This window comes from Thamnophis elegans, chromosome 13 (genome assembly GCF_009769535.1).
Source record: "Thamnophis elegans isolate rThaEle1 chromosome 13, rThaEle1.pri, whole genome shotgun sequence".
Lineage (NCBI taxonomy): Eukaryota > Metazoa > Chordata > Lepidosauria > Squamata > Colubridae > Thamnophis > Thamnophis elegans.
Genome location: NC_045553.1, coordinates 49,271,339 through 49,294,536, shown reverse-complemented (window position 1 = coordinate 49,294,536; position 23,198 = coordinate 49,271,339). Strand labels below are relative to the sequence as shown.

Sequence of the window (23,198 nt, the reverse complement as noted above, 5' to 3'; positions counted from 1 at the left end):
GGCAGCGCGATCCGGCCCCGCCTCCTCCCCGCCCGACGCCCGTTCCAGCCCTGCTGCAAGGGCTGCCGGGAGACCGAGTCCCGGAACTGACCCCTACGCCAGGCGGCCTCGCCGCGCCAGGCATGCTGGGAAGCGTAGTCCTCTCTGTAAGGAAGGCGGAAGCATCCGCGTTGGAGGTCGGAGGGCCACCCGGGACCCCGGACTGGCCTCCCAGGGGCCAGAGCGCCAGCTCCAGATGCCCAGCTCTGGGGAAGGAGGAAATGGGCACCTGGCTTGACCACTCCAGCAACTGCTTCCCCCCCTCCATGGGCTGCTCTGGGGCATGTTGATTTGCCTGCCAAGGGTTGGGGGGGGGGGGGGATTCGAACCACCGAACTGCCCACCCTTCTGATCGTCAAATTCAGTGTCTTAGCTACCGCGTCCCTAGACGGTCATTAGCAATCTTAATAAATTCAATTTTTTGAGTAAGAATTAAATTGCCAGGGGAAAGAAACGGCAGAAGCAGAAAATGCAACGTATCACTGAAGAGAGAGAGCAGAGGGGCAGGTTAATATCCACCCTAAGCAAGATTTGGGCATCCGGAGTATACAGCCCCTCCTGGGGGGGGGCAGATCAATTCTGTCAGATCCTCTCCAGGAATTTAGATTTTAGGGGAACGGGGAAATTAAGATACACAAACCAGGCAGGCGTTTTCAGACAGGTGTACATAGCTGACCCCGTATGAGAGGCAAAATACATTTGGAAAACTGAAAAGAACCACCAGCAACGAATGTAGACCTCAGGAAATTTTGTTTTCACACAAAGTGTTTTTACAAGAAAGGAGTTTATTTATTTTTTGCCATTATATACATATACATAAGCCTAAGGAAGGGCACGTTTAATACTCTCAACGAGATTTCCTGGAAAATTGTCAGAAATGAAATTTAGGGGCTTTTTTTAAATTTATGGCATCATCAAAATCATGGTCATTGAAATACTAGTAGAAAATGTTTCTTGCATATGAACAATGTTGTCAACATTAATATTAACAAAAATCAACCCCTTCAGGCATGCAGGGAAACCAAGGCTTAAAAACTATCTCAAAACAAAAAACAAAAGAAAGCAAAGCGAAGCAGCAAAAAAAAACCAACACTAGATCTGTTCTTTCAAGGAATTCTGTTTGGTAGAAAACATAATCGTGATCTTGGGACTGTAGAAGGAGTGGGAAAAGAGATTAAGGTGAACCAGGTTACAGATGCTGCTTCTTCCCTAAAATTCGCTCCAAGTGAAACATACACCAACTTTGCCAATGCGGGATGGGTACGGATTTCACGCAAAGCAGCGATTTGAAACGCAGTCCATGTTTCAGGTGTGCCCAGAAAACACAAACACTTAATTACTACTCCAAGGGCTAATGTTTTGAAAGGGAGCACTGGAGATGCCCACGGAAGCCGAGTGAAAGCTAGGCCTGCTAGTTTCTTATAATTAAAACTGCTCCCAGGCAAACACCTTTCCCCAAGTGCCAAATCCAAGATTTTTCAGAATACAAAGAGCTACAGTTGCATGCGGTGATGGCACTTTAGGGGCGAAAGCCAGGAAGGAAAAGGGGTGGGTGGGTGGGTGGTGTGGAGATCGTAGCCCACCCGGGGGACTGAAAAGCACGATTTCACTCTCCAGTTACTGAGCATTTTGAGGTCTCATCAGGAACCAGTCATTTTATGAGGAAATGTTTCATTACAAGCTTGCAATGGGTGCACATTCTCATCAATACTTACCTCTTTCTCGTTTCATTTAAATACCGGCTTTCTAACTTTACGTAAATGAGAAGTTTCTATTTTTCAAAGCGTTTTATGAAAGAATTTGAATTATTTTCCCATACGTTGTGTGGGGCAGAGGCATGCAATAATTTCCTGAGAAGTGGTAATCACTTAAAAATACTGCAGTGTCTCCTTGATATAAAAACCATGAGATCAATCAGCTAAAAAAAACCCCAATGAGCCAGCATAGAGAACCCATCCTTCATTACCAATTATCAAATTCTCGGGCAAATTTGCTCTATTTCTAGATCCCACGAAGCAAAACACTTAATACAATGAATATTCAAATAACTTCATTCCCGTAGCGAGAGAGTTTTACCCAAATGATCAACGGCCACCAAACTTTCTCCTTCCCGTTGCCTTTTCCCAGCAACACCAGAACCACCTCAGGGGTTCTTGCTATAAAAATACCAACGTTGGTTTCAAAATAAAACCAAAGCAGAACTTTTTTTTTCCCTTATAAAATTAACACAATGTCTTCTTTTCTTTACCTGTTTAAAAGTGTGGCACTTCTTCCTTTCCCTTTGCTTAAACCCTGAGGGGAAGTTAATACAATTCCAAAAACTCTTTTCTCTCAAAATACATACTGCAGATGATATGTATAAAACTTGTTTTTTTTTTCTCTTTTTAAAAAGATAACTTGTGAAGTTACCGTCTACAAGCTCTCTGTAAAAGGGAAGAAAGGAAGCTTTAAAAAGGGAAAGGACCGTCAAGAAGGAACGTCCATAAAATCCACTCTGAATACTTGCTAGTGACGGGCAGGGGCGCCATTCCCCCGTCCCGGTAACTCCGCCTGTCGTAATTCAGCTCCTGCCTCCATAGTTCCTGTCATCGTGGTAATGGTCTTCCCGGTTCCCTCGGAAGCTGTAATTTGAGACGCAGTCCGCAAGCCGCCTCTGGTCCTGGCCGTGGTGCCTGTGGCCAGACTGGTAGGGGTGGGAGCTCACTCTGCCCTTGTGGGGAGGCTCTGAGCGCCAGTGCGCTGGGGAGGCCGAGGACCAGGAGTAGCCCTGCTGGCCTCCAGGCGAAGGCTCGGGAAGCAAAGAGTTGTATCTTCTGCCGTAGGATGGGGCCTGCTGCCACGGCGAAGTTATCTGCATAGGGAGGCAAGAGGCCTAGATCAGCAGGAGTCTCCAGCAAGAGGGGCGAGGAGAGGAGGGCTCCCGCTGCCAAGAAGAATTTCCACGGCAGGCACAGGCCGAACCCACGTGTCCACCCCCCTCCTCCTCACAGCTGAGGATGGCAGGAAGGCTTCTCAGCCCTCAACTGCGGCCCAGCTGTGAAAGTGCAGAGGTGGAACTATAGTCTGCTAAGCCAAAGAGGGCAGAAGGAAACGTCCTTCCTGTTTTGAATCTCTCATAGATCTACAGCAGAAGTCTCCAAATTGGGGCTTGGCTGGCGGAGGAATTTGGGGAGTCCACAAAAGTCCTAAAAGTTGCCAAGTTTGGAGATCCCTGCTCTAGAGGGAACAAACAAGGGGGAGGCCTGAGAAAGACGAAGTTGCAGCAGGCAAGGTGGAAACACAATACGGGCAATCAATATACACTGGGGTTTTTACTGCATTTGTGTATAAATGTGCACACAGAGTTCCACTGGAGCCATTGGTAAAATCTTTGGGAGGCAGTTATCCTGGAAGGAAGGAAGGAAGGAAGGAAGGAAGGAAGGAAGGAAGGAAGGAAGGAAGGAAGGTAGGAAGGAAGGAAGGAAGGAAGGAAGGAAGGAAGGAAGGAAGGAATCCTTGGCAGGTGAAAAAATAAGGCTTAGAAAAGCTGACAGAAGTGTCAAGTTTGAGGTTACTTCAGGTAACCGCAGCATGGAATAAACAGGGCTGATGTTGTAGAGGAAAAGGCAGGCTCCCATCCCATCTTTGAACCCTCAAGGGATCTGGCCTGTTCTTTTCCAAACCTCACTGGGCGGGACCACTCACCATGGCCTTTGTCTGATGGTTATCAAGAGGGGAGAAGGACCTCTGGCCAACTGGCATATTCTCGGTATTCCTCTCGAACCTTTTACATCAAAAGCAGAAATTAGCTGTAGTAATCTTAATAAAGTTGCCCTTCAATTTTATTTTTCCAAGGAACCACATTTCATATATTTGTAAACTCAGCGTATATAAAGCAGCTCTTTAAAGAAAATTATAATTAACCAGTTTTACAACGGGCACATTTATCAAATGCCTCAGATCTAGTAGTGATTTCAAGTCATGGATCACAATGCATGAAACGTATTCAGAACATGTGGATATTCTTTTAATAAGTGGCTTTGAAATATTTTTTAAATAACACGCAACTTCTCCATTTTAGTGCTGTCGGTTCATGAATTTCATTTCCCACCCTCACCAGACTAAACGCAAATTATGCCAGTTTAAAAGCCATCAGAGAAGTCCTCCCAAGCCTACCTGTTGCTGTGTGCCGCTGCCAGAAGCTGAGGACTGGAGGGATTTCCGTTTGCAAATCCATGTGGGGCACAGGGCGAGGCGACCTCTTGAGACGCATGGCTGCTCCCTAAGAGACATTTTGGAAGGCAAATTAAAGCAAAAGAGACTCTTGAGGGAGGCAAACTGCGAGATGCCAGCAGCCAAGATGGAGCAATTAACTGGCTCTGAAGTATCACACCAGAGAACTACTACAGCACACAAGCAGATTTCCACAACAAATGCTGCAACCTTCTGAAATACCCAGTAGGTGACAATGCAAACATAATGCAACACTAAAGACACCGGAGCCCAAGTTAATTGCAATCTCAAGTCAGATGAAAATGAACCATCTTGAGCTGGGAAAATAAATAAATAAAGGCATTCTTTCACAAATACAACAGCCCCCTTCCACAAAAGTTTTAATTTCACATTTTTCTTTAAAGTAGAAGTGAGATTTAAAGTGTATTGACACACTGAAACCAAGCCTCCAGAATTCACTTCAGCAATGGGGCTGAATTGGGAATAAATTTGTTTAAAGTGGAATGTTTTGTGGCAACAGCAGATTGTATTTCACAACTGAACAATCCAAAATGCACACAGCATTCGGTGAAACAGAACAGCTGTTTGTAGCACAATGATTTGAGGATCTTTATCATGTATTTAAATATAAAATAAGCTAAAATTTAGACTAGCCCAGCGATGGATCTCAAGCACTGACAAACCACCCTCTTCTCAGAAGAATTAGTTCATGTTAATATACACACAATGCAATGTCAATATTATCGTATCTTCTACCTAAAGTATGGCAACTGTTTAATCCAGAATGGTTACACACAGCAATTTGCTTTCATGGTTTACACACTAGAGCTGGAAGGGAAGTGATAAAATCTTTCTACTTTGCCAAGATCATCTAGGCCACTTAAAACGTTTCACGGATACCTGATCGGAACTGAATTTTGAGTGGTCTCCCAAAAAGTTTGATCCCATTAAGCAGACTCATGCCATAGGGAACAGATTCTTCGTGTTTGAAATTCACAAATGCAAACTGTTTTTGTTTCCCATCCCTGTCCTTCGGGATCTTTACTTTAATGACTGGGCCTGCCTGCAAACCAAGAAACAAAACAAAACGTTAAATAAAAAAACAGACGGTTCTCTTTCCTGACATGCATGTCGATCAACACGCTCATCATTTTCAAAGAAACCTGCGAAGGGGGGGGGGCAGCGCTGGGCAATCAAACCGAAGCTATTGCTATGGGGCGAGTCTGCCGGCAACACGAAATGCCCCTTTTGCTTGGATTTTAAAAGCATCCTGCAAGGATGCTTCCAGCCCTTTAAATCCGTGGGGCCGTTTCCCACACACGCCCGATTTCGACTCCATTTCCTTCCCCCAACTCCGCAAAAGAAGCCAGCCTGGCCTGAACAAAACAAATCAAAATATTGATTAGTGTTAATTTTAATTCTTTTTTTAAAAAAATGGGCCGTTGTTAATTTTAATTGGGCTTGGGGGATATCCTATTTAATTTCTTTTTAACTTTTGTAGTATGTGTTCCTTTTAATGTTGTACGCCGCCCTGAGTCCTTGGGAGAAGGACGGCATATAAATCGAATAAACCTCAAACCTCAAGTCCATCCATTCGGCTTACCGATTCCCTTCTGGGGGGGACGTCTAAGGGGGCAGGAGGGCGGGCACCCCCTCCTCTTTCTCCAGGCCTTGAAAGTGGGGGCGGTGAGAGGCTAGCTTCTTAATGTATTAAATTCAGATGCCGCCCAAACTCTGGGCGACCTGTGGATCCAACAACCCCTTGTGTTATAGGGCCAAGGTGGCGCAGTGGTTAAATGCAGCACTGCAGGCTACTGCTAGATCAGCAGTTCAGCGGTTCAAATCTCACCGGCTCAGGGTTGACTCAGCCTTCCATCCTTCCGAGGTGGGTAAAATGAGGACCCAGATTGTTGGGGGCAATATGCTGACTCTCTGTAAACCGCTTAGAGAGGGCTGAAAGCCCTAGGAAGCGGTATATAAGTCTAACTGCTATTGCTATTGCTATTGCTATTGCTATTGCTATCTATCTATCTATCTATCTATCTATCTATCTATCTATCTATCTATCTATCTATCTATCATCTATCTATCTATCTATCTATCATCTATCTATCTATCTATCTATCTATCATCTATCTATCTATCTATCTATCTATCATCTATCTATCTATCTATCTATCTATCATCTATCTATCTATCTATCTATCATCTATCTATCTATCTATCTATCTATCTATCTATCATCTATCTATCTATCTATCTATCTATCTATCATCTATCTATCTATCTATCTATCTATCATCTATCTATCTATCTATCTATCATCTATCTATCTATCTATCTATCTATCATCTATCTATCTATCTATCATCTATCATCTATCTATCTATCTATCTATCTATCATCTATCTATCTATCTATCTATCTATCTATCTATCTATCTATCATCTATCATCTATCTATCTATCTATCTATCATCTATCATCTATCATCTATCTATCTATCTATCTATCTATCTATCTATCTATCTATCTATCTATCTATCTATCTATCTCTATATCTCTGTCTGTCTGTCTGTCTATCTGTCTATCTATCGGATTGTTGGGGGCGATATGCTGACTCTGTAAACCGCTGAGAGAGGGCTGAAAGCCCTATGAAGCGGTATATAAGTCTAACTGCTATTGCTATTGAATAATAATAATAATAATAATAATAATAATAATAATAATAGCAGCTAACCTGGAAAGCGCAAATAGGGACTCAGGCAAGAAAGGGGGGGGAGGGGCTATAGTCCAAGGTGGGGGGGGGGTCTCCAGAAAACAGCCCCCCCCCTATTCCTCCCCCCTTGTCCTCGGACGGCTGTTTCCCACGGGGACCCTCGCAGCATTTCTCTCTCCCCCCCCTCCCCACGCAGAGCTGTTACCTTGAAGCCCCCCCTCCGGAGCCGGAGACCCCCCCCCCAAAAGGCCCTGGGGGCCAGGAGGCGCTTGGGGAAGGGGTCGACGGACGGGGGCCACTCTTAAAGCACCCCCCCCTCTCAGCCCAGCCCTCTTCCGCAGCCAGCCGGCCTAACCTCACAGGCCTTTCGGAAGGCGGAGGGGATAAAGCGCCCCCTCCCCCCCCAGGCCTAGATCAGCAAAGCGCCCCCTCCCCCCCCCCCAGGCCTAGATCAGCAAAGCGCCCCCTCCCCCCCCCCAGGCCTAGATCAGCGGCGGGACGAAGAGAAACACCGTCCCCCCCGGCGACCCCCAGATCCGGCCTCCGTACCTGGTGGAAGAGCTCGAAGACCAGCTCCTCGGTCACGCGGGGGTCGAGGTTGCCCACGAAGAGCGTCCGGTCCGCCTCCGCCGCTCCCATCGCCTCAGCCTGCCGTCGGCTGCCGGAGCGCATGCGCGTTAAGAAGACGAAAATGGAACCTCGGAATCTCTCGCGGGACTCTCGGAAACTGCGCAGGCGCAGAAGGCAAAACTCGCTCCTCTCCCCTCCCCCTCCCCTCCCCCCCCCACGGCCAGCCGTCCGGAAAGGGACGGCGAGCGGCGAGAGTCAAAAGGGCCAGAGCAGCCAGCGCGTGCGCAGGGAGGGGCTGTGTCTGAGCAGCCCCCGGGTTTGATTTGAACACGTGTCTCTGCGGGAGTCCCAGGTGGGAGGAGCAAAGGAGGATTTTACCATTATTTAAAAAAAGGCAACCCTGCCTGAAATTATTTTCTTTCAGCAGACCAGAACAAAAAAAATTAAAGATCTTATTTTTTAAATGCTTCTCTAAAGCAGGGGTGTCCAAAACGTGGGAACTTTTAAGACTTCCGGACTTCAACTCCCAGAATTCCTCAGCCAAAAAAGCTGTCTGAGGAATTCTGGGAGTTGAAGTCCACAAGTCTTAAAGTTCCCAAGTTTTGGACACCCCTGCTCTAAACCCTTATTTTAATCATTGGCACTTCTTAATGTATACAAATCACCGCAGGAGATTTAAGCATCCCTAAACCCAGTTTTGCAAAGCGGCCATCGGTTATCCAAAAAAAGAACTAAAAACGCTCCACTCCTGGAATACCATCCAGCCGAAGCCAAGGAAAAGAAATTTGCAATATTCCAAATAAGCCTTCAGCCCAGCTGTGGCAGGAGGACGGGAGTCACGTAACCGCCTGGAGAGAGAGGAAGAGCTGCTTTCCTTGGGCACGAGAATAGAGGGGTGAAATGCAGCCGGTTCTGACAAGTTCTTGAGAACCGGTAGCGGAAATTTTGAGTAGTTTGGAGAACCAGCAAATGCCACCTCTGATTAGCCCCAGAGTGGGGGAGGGAATGGCATTTTGCAGTATCCTTCCCCTGCCATGCCCACCAAGCCATGCTCATAGAACCAATAAAAAGGTAGTAAAAAAAATTGAATTTCACCACTGACAAGAAGTCTCTCTTGATTCATTCCACTTTCCAAGTGGAGTCTTGGAAAGCGACCAGATGGGTGGGCCTGAGTGGTCTCTTCCTGCTGGACGGCAGGATAACTCTCCAAAAGCTTCACAAGAGGCAACCCAATTTAAGCTGTGGAGAGAAGCCGGCAAAAATGAGAGTGGGCTCAAAAAATGGGGTGCATCTGTTTGGGGGCTGTAGAGGGAAATGTTCCTGGTAATTCCCCCAGTCCATGGGTCTGGCCCACTCAGTCCTAAGCTCCCCACCCCTTTCCTGGATGCACAACCACGGATGCTTCCCCCTTCAATGCTGCCTGGAGAATCCACATGCACAAACACAGAGAGACCCAACCCTGGGAAATAAGATGTATGGACTCATTTAGTGTATGGCATATCATGAATGGACCAGCAATTTATACTAACATTTCACCTAGATCAGTAAAACACAACGAAGCATAAATGTGTGGGAAGTTATCATCCAGCCCTCTCCCAGAAAAATGAAATATCCTAGGAAATATTGAAAAGGCAGAATATTTCTCTGGATATGAAAAGAAACATGTTTTAAAAGACAGAATAGTTGCCTGTAGCTTCCTGCCCATCCCCACTGTTAATGGGCCATTAAGAAGGCCAAGCTAAGTCTCTTTTACATAATAAAGACTTCTCCACTGCAACCCCAGGGGGGATGGGAGTAAAGGCATGATAATGTTGGAACTTTATTCAACTGACCACATGGTATCTGAGAACTCATCCATACCTGGATTCAAAACACAGCCTAGAGAGTAGCCCCTGCATGGCCCCATGGGAGTCTGACAACCAATCAGAATACATTTCTTACACAGGAACAGGAAACAGAGAGGTGGGACTGAACAGGGTATAAAAATCCTAGCAAGCCCCTCCCTCAGCCCTTCTCTTCTTCTCCACCAACACTGAAGCATGCGATCACCTTTTCTGTTCAGGGCTCAAGCCATGTGGCCCTGTCCACCATTAAAACCATCTTTCCAAGCAGCCTCCATGCCTCCAGTGTCTTCTTCCCCACTTGGAGCCGAACCCAGAAGGACATTTCTTTCATCAGTGTTTTTTAATTTATTTTTTTGTTACAAATTTTAAAACCTCTTTACAAACAAAGTGTTGTCCGGGTTCCCTCTAATACATAATTAATTTTACATCACATTATCATTTCTAATTTCGGTCCCACATTTTCTCACCATATTTCCATCTTGGATTTAAGTTATTCTTAACAAGTAGGCAAAATCACTTTTCACCCTTTCGGAAAAAAGTATACCAGCTTTGTCATTTCATTTTACATTTGTTATTTCTAGTTTCTATATATGCAGCATGTATCATCAAGTGGACTCAAACTGTATATTAAGCACTCATATGCGATAAAACCAAAATGGACTAATAAAACTTATAAAAAAAAGCCCCAGCTGTCTAATTTTTCACGGGCTGCATTTCTGGGCAAGAAGGATGTACCGCCCTTTTGCATCGGCTTCGGGCGGAGGGCAGTTGATCCTCATCTCCTCAGTCCACTTAATGTCAAAGCCAGCCTGTCTCACTGCCTCTTCGATCACCTCCTTCTCCAAGTAGAGGGCAAAGAACTTGTGTTGGCCAACCATGTAGTAGTGCGCTTCAAGAGATGAATTGAACAGGAGGTGCCCGCCTGGCTTCAGGAGGGAACTGATGTTCCTGAAGGCCGATCGGTAGGTGGGGATGTCCTTGCAAGCTGCATCAAGGCACAGAGTGGAGAGCAGACAATCTGCGGGAGGAAGAACCAAGGGGGCCAAAGGGTTGGCTTGGGTCACGTCGCATTTCAGGTACCGCTTGACGGCTCTTCGGACTTTCTCTTCCTTCTCTGGCCATTTGTCTCTGGGGGGGAAAGAAAGGAAGAATGTGACCTGCTTATCTCCAACCTAGGTCAACCTAGAGTTGGCCTTCTTTTATGGATGGAGATAAGTCAGGCTTCCCAGGTCTGCTGTCCTTCAAAAAAAGGAAAGCCCTTCTCTCCAGAAAATCTCCTTCTTGCCTCAGTTCAAATATTACTCTGGGACCTGGAAGGTCTAGATCTGTGTCTCCCAACCTCGACAACTCTCAGTATAGAAAGTCATCTTTCTAACTCCAATGAAAGAAGAAACAGAGATGGAAACTCTACTAAAATAAAGGACCCACCAGGAGAGAGAGCTTGGGAAGCGGAGGCCCAAAGAAGACATGCACCATTGAGCAGGAGATGAATCTGCAGCATATCTGGAACAACTGGTTCAGCCCTTCCGATTTGCTCAGAAGAAACTGGAATTGCTGCCACTTTACTTGCAAGCAGAATGGGTATATTTATCTGAAAGAGAGTTCCTATTGGTTCTTCGGTGTGGACTCTTCCGGTCTGCACAATTACTCTCCTGTTAAGCTCCTGACTGCAAAATCTCTCCTGCTGCATTTTCACACGTGGACAGATTAGCCAAAGTTAAAAGGAAAGGATCTGGTTGCCTTCCCTAGTTCAGTTTAAATTAACCTGAGCCTTGAAAAGTGTCAAAATCAAAGGATACCTTCTTCCTCTACCTACCTGTCTCCCTCCAACTCACAGACGTATTTCACGATGGGGGTCCAGTCAAAAGCCCCCGGCTCCTTCTTCAGCCATCGCTGCACCTCCGCCCCGTTCTGGAGAGAGTAGTCAGTGGCTATGATCTCCCGGAAGGACTCACAGGCGGAGAGGAACTGGTGGATGGATGCACCACTGCCAATGTCGATCAGGGTGTCTCCCTTGATGCCATCTGGAGCCCATCAAGTGAAATGCAGAATTTTTCAAGCTCAGCCTGCTTTGGCTCCTTCCTATCTGCTGCATGCCCCTCTATATTTTCCCCATCTAAATTGCCTCAGAAGCACCAGAGACCCTTTAAAGACCATCCTGGAGACCACCTTAACATCTAGCAACCCCTTCTCTTCTTGGCATCCCCACGAATATATTTCCAACCCACCCATTTGTCCTCTCTCACGAAAAAATAAACACATGTGAAAGAGATTGGGGAAACTTTGCAGAAAAGTTTGCAGAAAAGGCCAAATAACAAAACCTAGAATTATAGGGCTGGAAGGGATGTTTCTGAACATTTTGACACCTGCCTTTTGTGAGCTACTTTCATTCCTTGGCTGTTTGTACCCTGGAGAGGACCTCTAAGTGGTGCAGGTTATGATCAGCAGAATTGTGAAGATGAAACCTTGACTTTGAGATCTGCCTCCTGGCTCCTCTTGAGCCTCTCAGATCAACAAGCATCCCTTACCTTGAGGTTAACGTTGGGGAAGTCAAGACTTACCTACGGTGAATGCCCTGTGGGCCCCTCTCAGGAAAAAGGTTACAAACTGACCCATTCCTTCATCCACAAGGCTAACGTTGTAGTACTTTTCCAGATGGTCCCTGGGATCAAAACGTTGAGCGTAAAAATCTTTCTCTGTGTAAGTCTCTTCCATCATCCCAAAAATACTTTTACCAACTTCTGGTCGCTCCTTTCCTGATCCGAGAATTATTATACCTTTGTCTTTGCTGGCTCCACCTCCTCATTTCCCTTTCTCAACAAGGCTCACCATAGGCTTAAACAAGGTGTAACTCCATACTAGGTAATAGCTTACAGGCAAGAACAGAACATAAAATCCTAGGGCTTGGAATCTGGATCTGGGGCCTCCCGTTATGCAATCCGATATTCTCCCTTGGAAAAGAGGCATCAGAAGACCCTCCCCATCCGGGGAAAGAGAGGAAGGGGGAAAGGAATGGGTGCGTCCCCTTGCCGGAGGTCAGGAGAAGTAGAAGAGGCAGGGCAGAGGAGAAGGCCTAGATGTCCAAATAATCAGGTCAGCTTCCCTTCTCTGACCACCCTTCTTCTGGGACAGAAAACATCTGTTTTGGGCTTGAAGCTTTTCTCGTGTTGCGCCTGGCTGCCCCACTGCTCCTGTGGATCTCCCTTTCTCCAGGCCCCTTGCCCAGGATTGTGTGTTCACACGTTCCTCCCTTCCCCGCACGTTGGACACCAATTCCACGCCTGTCCAACTCTTCCTTGGCAATTAGCGCTGGGGAAGGGAACAGCCTTTCTATTTTGGGACCGGATGCCAGGACAGGGGGCCAGGTTCCCCGGAATGCAGCTTTGCAGGGGGCAGCAGCAGAATCCCTTCAGTGCCCCTTGCCAGTGGCATCCGGACTTTACTCAGTGAGAGGCCTGGAAATCTGCAGAGCAGAGGGGAATACAAGAGGGCATTTGGGGTTGGAAGCCTGGGTGCCATGCCAAAGGGGCCTCAGGGAGAGTTGAAATGAGGAAGTCATAATCCAGCACCCAAAAAATAAACCAAAGGCACTTCCCACTTTCCTGGAAAAACAAATCAATTATTTTTATTGCTTATTTTCATAGGGGAATTCCAGGATTTGAAGCCCACCCATTTTTGAGCTGCCAAGGAACCAAAGAAGCTTTTGAAGTAGTAAAGACCAGCTGAATCACCCAGCAGAGCCTGGGGCTGCCTGGGGTTCAGAAGGAGCGCTTGTGCCCAGGAAGAGCCTGCAACTTTGGCACAAAATCGGCTTGGCAGATGCTGATCGACAACTGAAGGCGGCTCAGCTTTTGCACCAGCCCCACGTGTCTCTCCAGTGGCACCAAAGCAATCGCCAACCGGCTGCATCTCCTTGGCACAAGTGCAGGAAGGTAGCTTAGCCCCTACCCAGTTCTGCCTCTTTGCCAGCTGCGGTTGCTTGTCCCGATCTGCTCCACAACTTCCCCTTGCAGCATCCTTAAGAAATGGGGCAGCCGCCTGGCACGAGGGTACCTGTGGGCAGCCTGAGCCGTGCCAAGGGGCATGGGACTAACCAAGGTGGAGAAGGGGATGGGTTCATCATCCTGAACCAGCTCTGGCATGCAGCTGCCTTGAAAAGCAGCCTCCCCCCATCTCCTGGAAAGCCCCCCTCTAGCAGACCCTCTCAGCTGGAAATACGGCTGGCCGTGCCTGGCCAAAGAACCAGAGAGCAATGCGTTTGCCCTGGCCTTGCGAGAGCCAGATGTGGGGGTGGGGCCCTGGGCAGAGGCAAAGTGGGTAAGACCAAGGGGGCTGAAGAAGGCTGCCCTCTCATCTCCCAGCCACCAGGGGTGGCCCCGTGGCTGATCTGTCTCTGCTTTGGAACTGGCTCAGCATTGCGGCTCATCTCGGGCAGCGAATCGGGAGGGAAGGGTGGCTCCAACTTGGAGGAGAGCAGCGAGAGAGGGTCACCCCTCGACTCCTGGGAGGGTAGCTGAGAAGAAGGGAGGGCAGCCTCGGAATGGGCAAAGCCAAAGACACCACAGGGCCACACAGACACAGAGAATCCACGTACATAGAAAGCAGTGAGGCACAACACAAAGAAAGCACAAACCAACACACAAAAACAGAGGCAAGATGCTAATTTATTACACACGGAGCCATTTCTGTTCCCCGCTTCCTCTGTGCCTTCGAGGAAACTCATGGGAAGGATCCCTAACTTCCTAACAAAATCACAACAATGGAGAAGTCTGCGTGTTACACAACAACTGCCTAATTTTCACACACTACATTTCTGGGCAAGAAGGATGCACCGCCCCTTCCCATCCGCTTTGGATGGGGGGCAGTTGATTCTGATCTCTTCAATCCATTTAATGGCAAAGCCAGCCTCTCTCACTGCCTCCTCTACCATCTCCTTTTCCAGGTAAATGTTAGAGAACCTGTGTTGACCGACGATGTAATAGCGCGATTGAAGGGTTGAGTAAAACAGGAGGTGCCCCCCTGGTTTCAGCAGGGAACTGATGTTCCTGAAGGCCAATCGGTAGGTGGGGATGTCTTTGCAAGCCCCATCAAAGCACAAACTGGAGAGCAGACAATCTGCGGGAGGAAGAACCAAGGGGGCCAAAGGGTTGGGTTGGGTCACGTCGCATTTCAGGTACCGCTTGACAGCTCTTCGGACTTTCTCTTCCTTCTCTGGCCATTTGTCCCTGGGGGGAAAGAAAGGAAGAATGTGACCTGCCTACCTTCAAACCTTGGTCAACCTACAGTTGCCCTTCTTTTTATGGATGGTTTCAAGAACAGGAAAACCCTTCTCTCTAGAAAATCTCCTTCTTGCCTAGGTTCAAATATCAATCTGGAAAGGTTGAGGATGGTGTTCCTCCACATTGGCAATTCCTAAGATGTTTGGGTTTCAACTCCCAGAATTCCCCAAACAACACAAGAAATCCCAGTCTTGAGTGTTGCCTGTGGAAAGCAACAGACATGTAACTTCCATGGCAGTCACCAATCTCTTTCTCTTTTTACCACTACCTCAGAGATGGGGAGGGGGCTATAAATAATTTCAATAAACTGATTATGAGCTATGAGTGACTATGTCATCCTGAAAATTTCATAACTTCTGTCCCTCAATTAAATGATCAAGATGGAAATAGGTGATGGCAGCCTTTGTGTGAGGACAAAGGATGAGGACCACTAGTGTCCTTACCAGGTTAATGGGTAAGAGCAATGAGTGATCCCACCGGGCATTTGGGCCAAGTAAAGCAAGGAGGAGAACATCAAAGTATGGAGGGTTGAATAGGCTGAAAACTTTGATTCTTCATCTTTCTGAGTTTGATGCAAGAAGAACCTGAGAAACTCAGAACATGAGATGGAAGCCAATGGAGTGTTGACTAGGTGGAGATCCCACCAGGAGTGAATGCTTGGGAAGGGGAGATCCAAAGAAGAAATGGATCATTGAGGAGGAGAGGATCCTGTAGATCCTGCCGAAGACTTAAACCAGAGACCGAGTCTGGAACAACTGGTTCTCCCCTTCCCATCTGCTCAGAAGAAACTGTGGGCTTCTTCCCACTTTCCTGTCCCAGCAGGATGGGCCCAAAAGCCATGTCTCAATCTCGGCGGCAGCTAGCCTTGCTTCCTGAAAGAGACGCCCCTTTGGTTCTTCCATGTGGATTCTTCTGGTCTGCACAATTGCTCTCCTGTTAAGCTCCTGACTGCAACATCTCTCCATTTTCACACACATACGGATTAGCCAAAGTTAAAAGAAAAGGATTTGGTTGGCTCCTCTAGTTGAATCTTAGATAACCTTAGTCTTAAAGACTTCCAAAGGAAAAGCTACGTTCTTCCTCTACCTACCTGTCTCCCTCCAACTCACAGACGTATTTCACAATGGGGGTCCAGTCAAAGGCCCCCGGCTCCTTCTTCAGCCATCTCTGCATCTCTTCCCAGTTCTGGTCAGCACAATCAGTGGCTATGATCTCCCGGAAGGACTCGCAGGCGGAGAGGAACTGGTAGATGGATGCACCACTGCCAATGTCGATCAGGGTGTCTCCCTTGATGCCATCTGGAGCAGAAGAGGTATTCAGCAGGTTCTCCTTCCCTTCCCTTCTTAGCATTCCCATGAACCTGTTTCCAACCCACCTGTTTCTCCATTCTTAGGAAGAAATAAACACACATGAAAGAGATTGGGGAAGCTTCTTCGTTGTGTTTCATTTCCAGATCAGTCTTCCCAAAAGGTCGAATAATAGAGGATAAAATTACAGGATTAGAAGGGATGTTTGTGACCATTTTGGCATCTGCCTTTTATAAGCTACTTTCATTCCTTGGCTGTTTGTACCCTGAAGAGGACCTCTAAGTGGTGCAGGTTATGATCAGCAGAATTGTGAAGATGGAACCTTGACTTTGAGATCTCCCTCCTGGCTCCTCTTGAGCCTCTCAGATCAACAAGCATCCCTTACCTTGAGGTTAACGTTGGGGAAGTCAAGACTTACCTACGGTGAATGCCCTGTGGGCCCCTCTCAGGAAAAAGGTTACAAACTGACCCATTCCTTCATCCACAAGGCTAATGTTGTAGTACTTTTCCAGATGGTCCCTGGGATCGAAATGCTGAGCGTAAAAATCTTTCCCTGTGTAAGTCTCTTCCATCTTCCCAAAAATACTTTTACTGACTTCTGGTTGTTCCTTTCATGCTCTGAGGATTATTATACTTTGGCCCTGGCTGGCTCCACCTCCTTATTTCCCTTACAGATACATTCCTCAAGAAACCAAACTGTTGTATCTCATTTGCCCATTTCCTGATTTGAAGCAAGGAACTGACCGCTCTGTTTTATGCAATCAGATGTTCTCCCTTGGAAGAGAGGCAGCAGAAGACCCCCTCTCAGGACAAAGAAAGGAAGGGGGAAAGGGAGGGCTGGATCCTCTTGTGGTTGAGCCAGAGAAACCAGAGAGGCATGGCAGAGAAGAGGTCTTACATGCCAGGGCAGATAGCCAAACCGTCAGGCTCCACATCTCCTTTCTTACTGTCCGACCTCTTTCCCAGAATCATAGGGCTGGAACTTCCAGCCTGGAAGGGACCTCAAAGATCTTCCTCTCCCACCCCCTCCCTGCTCAAGGCATGAGTCCTATACCATCCCACTCAAATGGCTGGCCACCCACAAGCCAAGAAGACAAGCTATTCCGTTGACCAATTGTTCTCACTGTCAGAAATGTCTCCTTATTTCTAAGTTGTATGTCTCTTTGACAAGCTTCCACCCATTACTTCTTCAATTGACCTCAGGTGCCCTAGAGAATAAGTCAAAATAGGTAGTTTGTGTCCTGAGCTGCCTCGATCCTCAGGGCTGTGGGAGCTCTTTTTCAAACTGATTGGACAGGACAAATTCTGGGTAGGACTTTTCTCTGGAAAATCTGAGGAATGTCCTCTGTTCTCCTGAATGCCTTCTCTGTTCTCAGAAACATTTTGGGTTCTGGGCATTGAGCCATCTCTTGTCTTCCAAGTAAGGGAAACCCAACAAAAGTGGATCTTGTGATAATGGAGATGATCTTCTTCTTCTTCTTCTTCTTCTTCTTCTTCTTCTTCTTCTTCTTCTTCTTCTTCTTCTTCTTCTTCTTCTTCTCCTTCTCCTTCTCCTTCTCCTTCTCCTTCTCCTTCTTTCTCCTTCTTCTTCCTGCTTCCTTCTTCCTTCTTCCTTCTTCCTTCTTCCTTCTCCTTCTCCTTCTCCTTCTTCTTCTGTGGCCACGTCTGCCACCAGCCTACTCAACGCCTTTTTCCTATTAGAAGCACAATGGCAGAACTTGGGAATATTGATCCTCTCTCTCTCTCGATGTCCTTATATTAGCGCAGAGCCCCTAAAGTTGAATTCAGAAAGTGGGATGACCCCCAATGAGCCTCCAGGAAATGGAAGAGAACCTCCTGCAAGCCTATCTCTCCCATTTATCCTCAAGGGAACTTCAGACCTCTTCTTCCCAACCTGGTTCCGACAAATAGTGTGCATGGTGCCATCTTTCCCACCTTCTGAAGACACCATTCTGCAGAAGACTCTTTCGGGCCCTGAAGGCGTGCAGGGGACCTTTGGACGAGTCTTCAGAACCTCTGCAGATGAGCGGCTACATCCATTCAGGAGTTCTGCCAAGATGCAGAAGCAAATCTTCATGTGAGGAGCAAAGTGCATACATTCTCAGAGATGCCTGGACAGCTCAGATCTGCACCAATCCATCGCTTGTCTCCCCTGGCACGAAAGTACTTGCCAACCAGAGGTGGGTTGCTCCCGGTTCGGCTGAACTGGTAGTGGAATTCAGGCCTGGGTCGCACAACCGGCAGTTGCCGTACCCCCCGAACCAGTTCCCTCGCCACCGCTGGGCAGCCACCATTTTTGACGGTGCATGCGCAGTTCACTGTAAATAGTTCTGGGCATGCATCTGGCAAGCGGGGGGTGGGGTGGGACTGCGAACTGGTAGTAAAACGGGCAGCATCCCACCCTTGTTGCCAACCAATTGCCTCTTCTGGACATGGGCACTATCTTGTTCTGCTTCTTCGCCAGCTGCGGTTCCTTGTCCTCACTTGCTCCACAATTTCTGCTTCTGCAGACAGCAGCATATTTTTTTTAAAAAACAGAACGAATTCCTGCCACAAGGATGCCTGTGGGCAGCCTGACCCATGCCAAAGTCCATGGGACCTATTATCAAGGTGGAGGAGGGGAGTGGTTCACCAGCTTAAAACAGTTCTGGCATGCAGTTGCTTGGCAAATCCTCCTCCCCCACCACACACATTGTCCTGGAAAGACCCCACTCCCAGACAAACTCTGTTGGAGCCCCTCCCTGGCCAAAGAACCAGAGTGCAATATGTTTCACCCATCTCTGCATGGTCCAGATGTGGGTGGGGGGACATTTACAGGTGGGTTACTGAGAAGTTAAGAAGGGGATAAGACCAAGAGGGGTGAAGGGAGCTACTCCGGTGGTGGGATTCAAATTTTTTACTACCGTTTCTGTGGGCGTGGCTTGGTGGGTGTAGCAGGGGAAGGATACTGCAAAATCCCCATTCCCTCCCCACCCCACTAACCTGCTTTCCAGCTCTCTCCTCCTGTTCAGGGCAACAGAAGAAGACCAGCTGGGAGGCAGGGAGGCAGTGGGGGCAGTGCCAGCCTCTGCCGGTTCTCCAAACTGCTCGAAATTTCCACTGCCGGTTCTCCAGAACTGGTCAGAACTGGCTGAATCCCACCTCTGGGCTGCTCCCTCATCCCCCAGCGACCAGTGGTGGCCCCGTGGCTGATCTGTCTCTGCTTTGAACTGGCTCAACCTTACTGTTCATTGGGGAAGCAGACAGAGAAAGGGGTGGGTTGCTACCAGTTTTAATACCAGTTCGAAAACCCCCATGCGTGCCAGACCTCCACTATGCGCACATGCACTGTACGATGTACATTGCCCTTCATGCATGCACAGAACAATTTACAGTGCACATGCACAGTCACTAAAAACCAAAATCGTGGCAGCCCAGCAGTGGCGAGGGAACCACTTCGGGGGCCTAGCAGGCCTCAGTCGCTGCTGGTTCTGCGACCCAGGCCTGAATTCCACTACCGGTTCAGCCGAACTGGAAGCAACCCACCTCTGGCTAGGCGGCTCTGACTTGGAGGAGAGCAGCCACCAGAGGCACGGAGAGGCTCACCCCTCGGCCAGTGGCATCTCAGAAGGGGCAGAGCCAAGGACAGCCCAGGGCAACATATGCCCAGAGAATCCATGTACATAGAAAACAGAGAGACACAGGAAAGCAGAAACCAACACACACAGACACACACAGAGGCAAGGTGTTACTTTATTACACACAGAGCCATTTACTAGATGTTTACCAGGAAAGGCATGGAAAAGAGGACGGAAGCCAGGTGGTCTGTGCTTTCCCTAACTTGTATAACAGATTCATTACAATGGTTAGGGAAACCTTTGGATGTTACACTGACAGCTGTCAAATTTTCATGGGCTACATTTCTGGGCAAGAAGGATGCACAGCTTCTTCCCATTAGCTATAGAAAGAGGGATCTTCAGTTTGGTCTCCTCAATCCACCTAATGGCAAAACCAGCGTGTCTCACTGCCTCTTCTACCATCTCCTTCTCCAAGTAGAGGGCAGAGAACTTGCGTTGGCCAATCACGTAGTAATCTCCCTCAAGCATTGAGTAAAGCAGAAGGTGCCCGCCTGGCTTCAGGAGGGAACTGATGTTCCTGAAGGCCGATCGGTAGGTGGGGATGTCTTTGCAAGCCCCATCGAAGCAACAAATGGAAACCAGACAATCTGCAGGAGGAATAACCAAGGGGGCCAAAGGGTTGGGTTGGGTCACGTCGCATTTCAGGTACCGCTTGACGGCTCTTCGGACTTTCTCTTCCTTCTCTGGCCATTTGTCCCTGGGGGGAAAGAAAGGAAGAATGTGACCTGCTTATCTCCAACCTAGGTCAACCTAGAGTTGGCCTTCTTTTTATGGATGGAGGCAGGTCAGGCTTCCCAGGTCTGCTGTCCTTCAAGAACAGGAAAGCCCTTCTCTCCAGAAAATCTCCTTTTTGCCTGGATTCAAATATCTATCTGGAAAGGTTGCGGACGATGTTCCACCACCTTCGTAATTCTTAAGATGTTTGGGTTTCAACTCCCAGGATTCCCCAGACAACACAAGGAACCCTGGATTATAGTTGGGTCCCCATGGACCTGCCACCACGATCCCAATCTTTGTCTTGATACCTCATAGATGAAGAGGATGCTATAAATTATTTCAATCAATTAATAATAGCCAGGAGTGACTAAGTCATCATAAAAATACCATGACTTTCTGTCCTGGATAAAATACTGTGATGCAGAACGATACAGGCAGCCTTACTCCCCCACCCCCCTCTGGCACCTTAAGGTTGCTCTGGAAATGGTCAATTTATGTGGTCAGTTAATTCACTCCTGAGCACAACGTGGCTTCCCACCACCTTTCTTTTTCTTATCCGGTTAGTGGGTGAGTCCACTGGGCAACGTGCCAATTGAAACAAGGAGGAGAACATCAAGGTGTGGGGGTTGAATAGGCTGCAGAGTTTGGTACCCATCTTTCCGAGTCCAGGACAAGAAGAAATAAAGATGGAAGCCAATGGAGGGCTTTGGCTAGAGAGACCCTGCTTAGATACAGATCCCACCAGGAGAGAAAGCTTGGGAAGGGGAAGCCCAAAGAAGACAAGGACCATTGAGGAGGAGATGAATCTGCAGGTCCTTCTGAAGCACTGCAGAAGAATTAAGACAGAGGCTGAGTCTGGAGCAACTGCTTCTCCATCTCCCGTCTGCTCAGAAGAAACTGCATTTTTTGCCACTTTGCTTTCCTACCACAATGGGCACGAAAGCTCTTGCAGAACCAGCTAGCGAAGCTTCCGGAAAGAGAGTCCCCTTGGGTTATTCAGTGTGGACTCTTCTAGTCTGAACAATTACTCTCTTGTTAAGCTCCTGATTGCAAAATCCCTCCTGCTGCATTTTCATCCATGGACAGATTAGCCAAAATTGAAAGAAGAGCGCTTGATTTCATTCTCTGGCTGAGACTAAATTATTCTTTGGGTCTTAAAGACTTTCAAAGGAAAAGCAATGTTCTTCCTCTACCTACCTGTCTCCCTCCAACTCACAGACGTATTTCACGATGGGGGTCCAGTCAAAAGCCCCCGGCTCCTTCTTCAGCCATCGCTGCACCTCTTCCCGGTTCTGGTCAGTATAATCAGTGGCTATGATCTCCCGGAAAGACTCGCAGGCGGAGAGGAACTGGTGAATGGTTGGGCCGGTGCCAATGTCGATCAGGGTGTCTCCCTTGATGCCATCTGGAGCCCATGAAGCCAAATACAGCCAAATATTCAAACTCAGTTTGCTTTGGGTCCTTCCTGTCTGCTATTCTGCACACAGTTGCCTATTTCCCCTCCCTAAACTGCCATCAAAAGCCTTTCAAAGAAATTCTTGGGGGCCACCTGATCATCCCTTTCTTCTTATCATTCCCATGAACCTCTTTCCTTCCCTCTCTCAAGAAGAAATAAAGGCACGTGGAAGAGATTGGGGAAACATCTGCTCTGTTTGTACCCTGGAGAGGACCTCTAAGTGGTGCAGGTTATGATCAGCAGAATTGTGAAGATGAAACCTTGACTTTGCCTCCTGGCTCCTCCTGAGCCTCTCAGATCAACAAACATCCCTTACCTTGGGGTTAACGTTGGGGAAGTCAAGACTTACCTACAGTGAATGCCCTGTGGGCCCCTCTCAGGGAAAAGGTTACCATGCGACCCACTCCTTCATCATCATCATCAGGGTTAACGTTATAATATGTTTCCAGATAATCTTTGGGAAGAAAATTCTTGGCATAGAACTCTCCCTCTGTGAAAGGCTCCCCCATCATTCCAGAAACTCTTTTTCCAACTGCTGGTTGCTCCTTTCATCTTCTGAGTTTTATGGTATTTTTACCCTGTTTAGCTCCACCCCCTGATTTCTCTATCCGGTGGGTTTCTCAACCAAGCGCCCTGTTGCAGGCTGCAGCATGATCGTCTTGCCCACCTCCTGCCAAAGAGAGATTTGAAGTCATGGTCTGAGCCATCCTCTCCACTCTTACGCAATCAGATGTTTTCCCATGGAAAAGAGGCAGCAGAAGTCCCCCTTCCTCTCCCACCAAGAGACCCCCTCTCTTCCCTTTATTTTCTGAATTCTGAATTCCAAGTTGATTTCTTAAAACAGCTCCCATCCCAATGTTTGGCCTAATCAGCCTATCCCTTTTTTTCCTGTTATTGGCTCCAAAAGAGCTGCTAATGATAGCAATTAGGGAGTAGCATCTATGTCAGCTCCTGCTTTATTACTCTCCTACACTTAAGTCCAGAACAGGTAGAGCCGTGTTTCTCAACTGTTGGAAGAAATATCCTTCTGGGTTCAGTTCCAAGTGGGGAAAAAGACACGGGATTTATGGAAGTTGCTTGGGAAGAAGATTTATTGATGGACAGGATCACATGGCTTGAGATCCTGGGCCAAGGAAAGGGAAGAGATACTGAGAGTTCCTGGGTTTTATGCCCCCTCTGGGTTTTGAGCTGGTGTTCTGATTGGTTGTCAGACTCCCATGAGGCCATGCAGGGGTACCTTTGTAGGTGGTCTGGGTCCCAGGCTTGGTTAAACCTTGCTGGGTGATGATGTAATGAAGGGAATTTGGGCAATTCCTAAAAGGGGAGGCAGAAACTCATCCTCCCCACCGTTGTAAATGGGCCATTAAGGCCTGAGCCAGTTTATTCTACACAACAAAGATCTTCCGGAAGAGCCATAGGAGGAATTGCCCAAAGCCCTT

At 47.8% G+C, this 23,198-nt stretch overlaps 4 protein-coding genes across 5 annotated transcripts; all 4 read right to left on the bottom strand.

Moving 5' to 3' along the window:
* Positions 1 to 804: 804 nt before the first annotated feature.
* On the bottom strand, positions 805 to 7,655 carry RBM7 (RNA binding motif protein 7). Its single transcript, XM_032229785.1, has 5 exons — positions 7,519 to 7,655; positions 5,152 to 5,314; positions 4,195 to 4,300; positions 3,724 to 3,802; positions 805 to 2,890 (listed from the first exon to the last, which is right to left on the bottom strand). Exons 1-5 carry the CDS (start codon positions 7,639 to 7,641, stop codon positions 2,600 to 2,602), a joined length of 762 nt encoding a protein of 253 aa, XP_032085676.1. The 5' UTR covers positions 7,642 to 7,655; the 3' UTR covers positions 805 to 2,599.
* Positions 7,656 to 9,938: 2,283 nt separating this feature from the next.
* LOC116517140 (nicotinamide N-methyltransferase-like) lies at positions 9,939 to 12,766 on the bottom strand. Of its 2 annotated transcripts, XM_032229932.1 has the most exons (4): positions 12,258 to 12,766; positions 11,945 to 12,045; positions 11,200 to 11,407; positions 9,939 to 10,511 (listed from the first exon to the last, which is right to left on the bottom strand). In XM_032229932.1, exons 1-4 carry the CDS (start codon positions 12,272 to 12,274, stop codon positions 10,085 to 10,087), a joined length of 753 nt encoding a protein of 250 aa, XP_032085823.1. In that variant the 5' UTR covers positions 12,275 to 12,766; the 3' UTR covers positions 9,939 to 10,084. The 2 variants fall into 2 exon arrangements, with proteins under 2 accessions (XP_032085823.1, XP_032085822.1); XM_032229931.1 differs by having other exon boundaries at positions 11,945 to 12,766.
* A 1,355-nt stretch (positions 12,767 to 14,121) lies between these two features.
* LOC116517141 (nicotinamide N-methyltransferase-like) lies at positions 14,122 to 16,541 on the bottom strand. Its single transcript, XM_032229933.1, has 3 exons — positions 16,388 to 16,541; positions 15,753 to 15,960; positions 14,122 to 14,608 (listed from the first exon to the last, which is right to left on the bottom strand). The coding sequence occupies exons 1-3, from the start codon at positions 16,539 to 16,541 to the stop codon at positions 14,182 to 14,184; spliced, it is 789 nt and encodes a 262-aa protein (XP_032085824.1). The 3' UTR covers positions 14,122 to 14,181.
* A 3,140-nt stretch (positions 16,542 to 19,681) lies between these two features.
* Positions 19,682 to 22,283, bottom strand: LOC116517139 (nicotinamide N-methyltransferase-like). Its single transcript, XM_032229930.1, has 3 exons — positions 22,109 to 22,283; positions 21,501 to 21,708; positions 19,682 to 20,283 (listed from the first exon to the last, which is right to left on the bottom strand). Exons 1-3 carry the CDS (start codon positions 22,269 to 22,271, stop codon positions 19,857 to 19,859), a joined length of 798 nt encoding a protein of 265 aa, XP_032085821.1. The 5' UTR covers positions 22,272 to 22,283; the 3' UTR covers positions 19,682 to 19,856.
* Between the last annotated feature and the right edge of the window lie 915 nt (positions 22,284 to 23,198).

What these genes read in the sequence shown, in the direction of transcription:
- RBM7 (XM_032229785.1), bottom strand. Translation starts at nt 7,641, where the DNA reads ATGCGCTCCGGCAGCCGACGGCAGGCTGAGGCGATGGGAGCGGCGGAG. An exon ending in GCAGCGGCACACAGCAACAG is followed by an intron (nt 3,803 to 4,194) that starts GTAGGCTTGGGA and finishes TTGATGTAAAAG; the next exon opens with GTTCGAGAGGAATACCGAGA. An exon ending in ACCATCAGACAAAGGCCATG is followed by an intron (nt 2,891 to 3,723) that starts GTGAGTGGTCCC and finishes CTCCCTATGCAG; the next exon opens with ATAACTTCGCCGTGGCAGCA.
- LOC116517140 (XM_032229931.1), bottom strand. Translation starts at nt 12,101, where the DNA reads ATGATGGAAGAGACTTACACAGAGAAAGATTTTTACGCTCAACGTTTT. An exon ending in CCACAGGGCATTCACCGTAG is followed by an intron (nt 11,408 to 11,944) that starts GTAAGTCTTGAC and finishes GATGGGCTCCAG; the next exon opens with ATGGCATCAAGGGAGACACC. An exon ending in TGTGAGTTGGAGGGAGACAG is followed by an intron (nt 10,512 to 11,199) that starts GTAGGTAGAGGA and finishes TTTCCCCCCCAG; the next exon opens with AGACAAATGGCCAGAGAAGG.
- LOC116517141 (XM_032229933.1), bottom strand. Translation starts at nt 16,541, where the DNA reads ATGGAAGAGACTTACACAGGGAAAGATTTTTACGCTCAGCATTTCGAT. An exon ending in CCACAGGGCATTCACCGTAG is followed by an intron (nt 15,961 to 16,387) that starts GTAAGTCTTGAC and finishes CTTCTGCTCCAG; the next exon opens with ATGGCATCAAGGGAGACACC. An exon ending in TGTGAGTTGGAGGGAGACAG is followed by an intron (nt 14,609 to 15,752) that starts GTAGGTAGAGGA and finishes CTTTCCCCCCAG; the next exon opens with GGACAAATGGCCAGAGAAGG.
- LOC116517139 (XM_032229930.1), bottom strand. Translation starts at nt 22,271, where the DNA reads ATGATGGGGGAGCCTTTCACAGAGGGAGAGTTCTATGCCAAGAATTTT. An exon ending in CCACAGGGCATTCACTGTAG is followed by an intron (nt 21,709 to 22,108) that starts GTAAGTCTTGAC and finishes CATGGGCTCCAG; the next exon opens with ATGGCATCAAGGGAGACACC. An exon ending in TGTGAGTTGGAGGGAGACAG is followed by an intron (nt 20,284 to 21,500) that starts GTAGGTAGAGGA and finishes CTTTCCCCCCAG; the next exon opens with GGACAAATGGCCAGAGAAGG.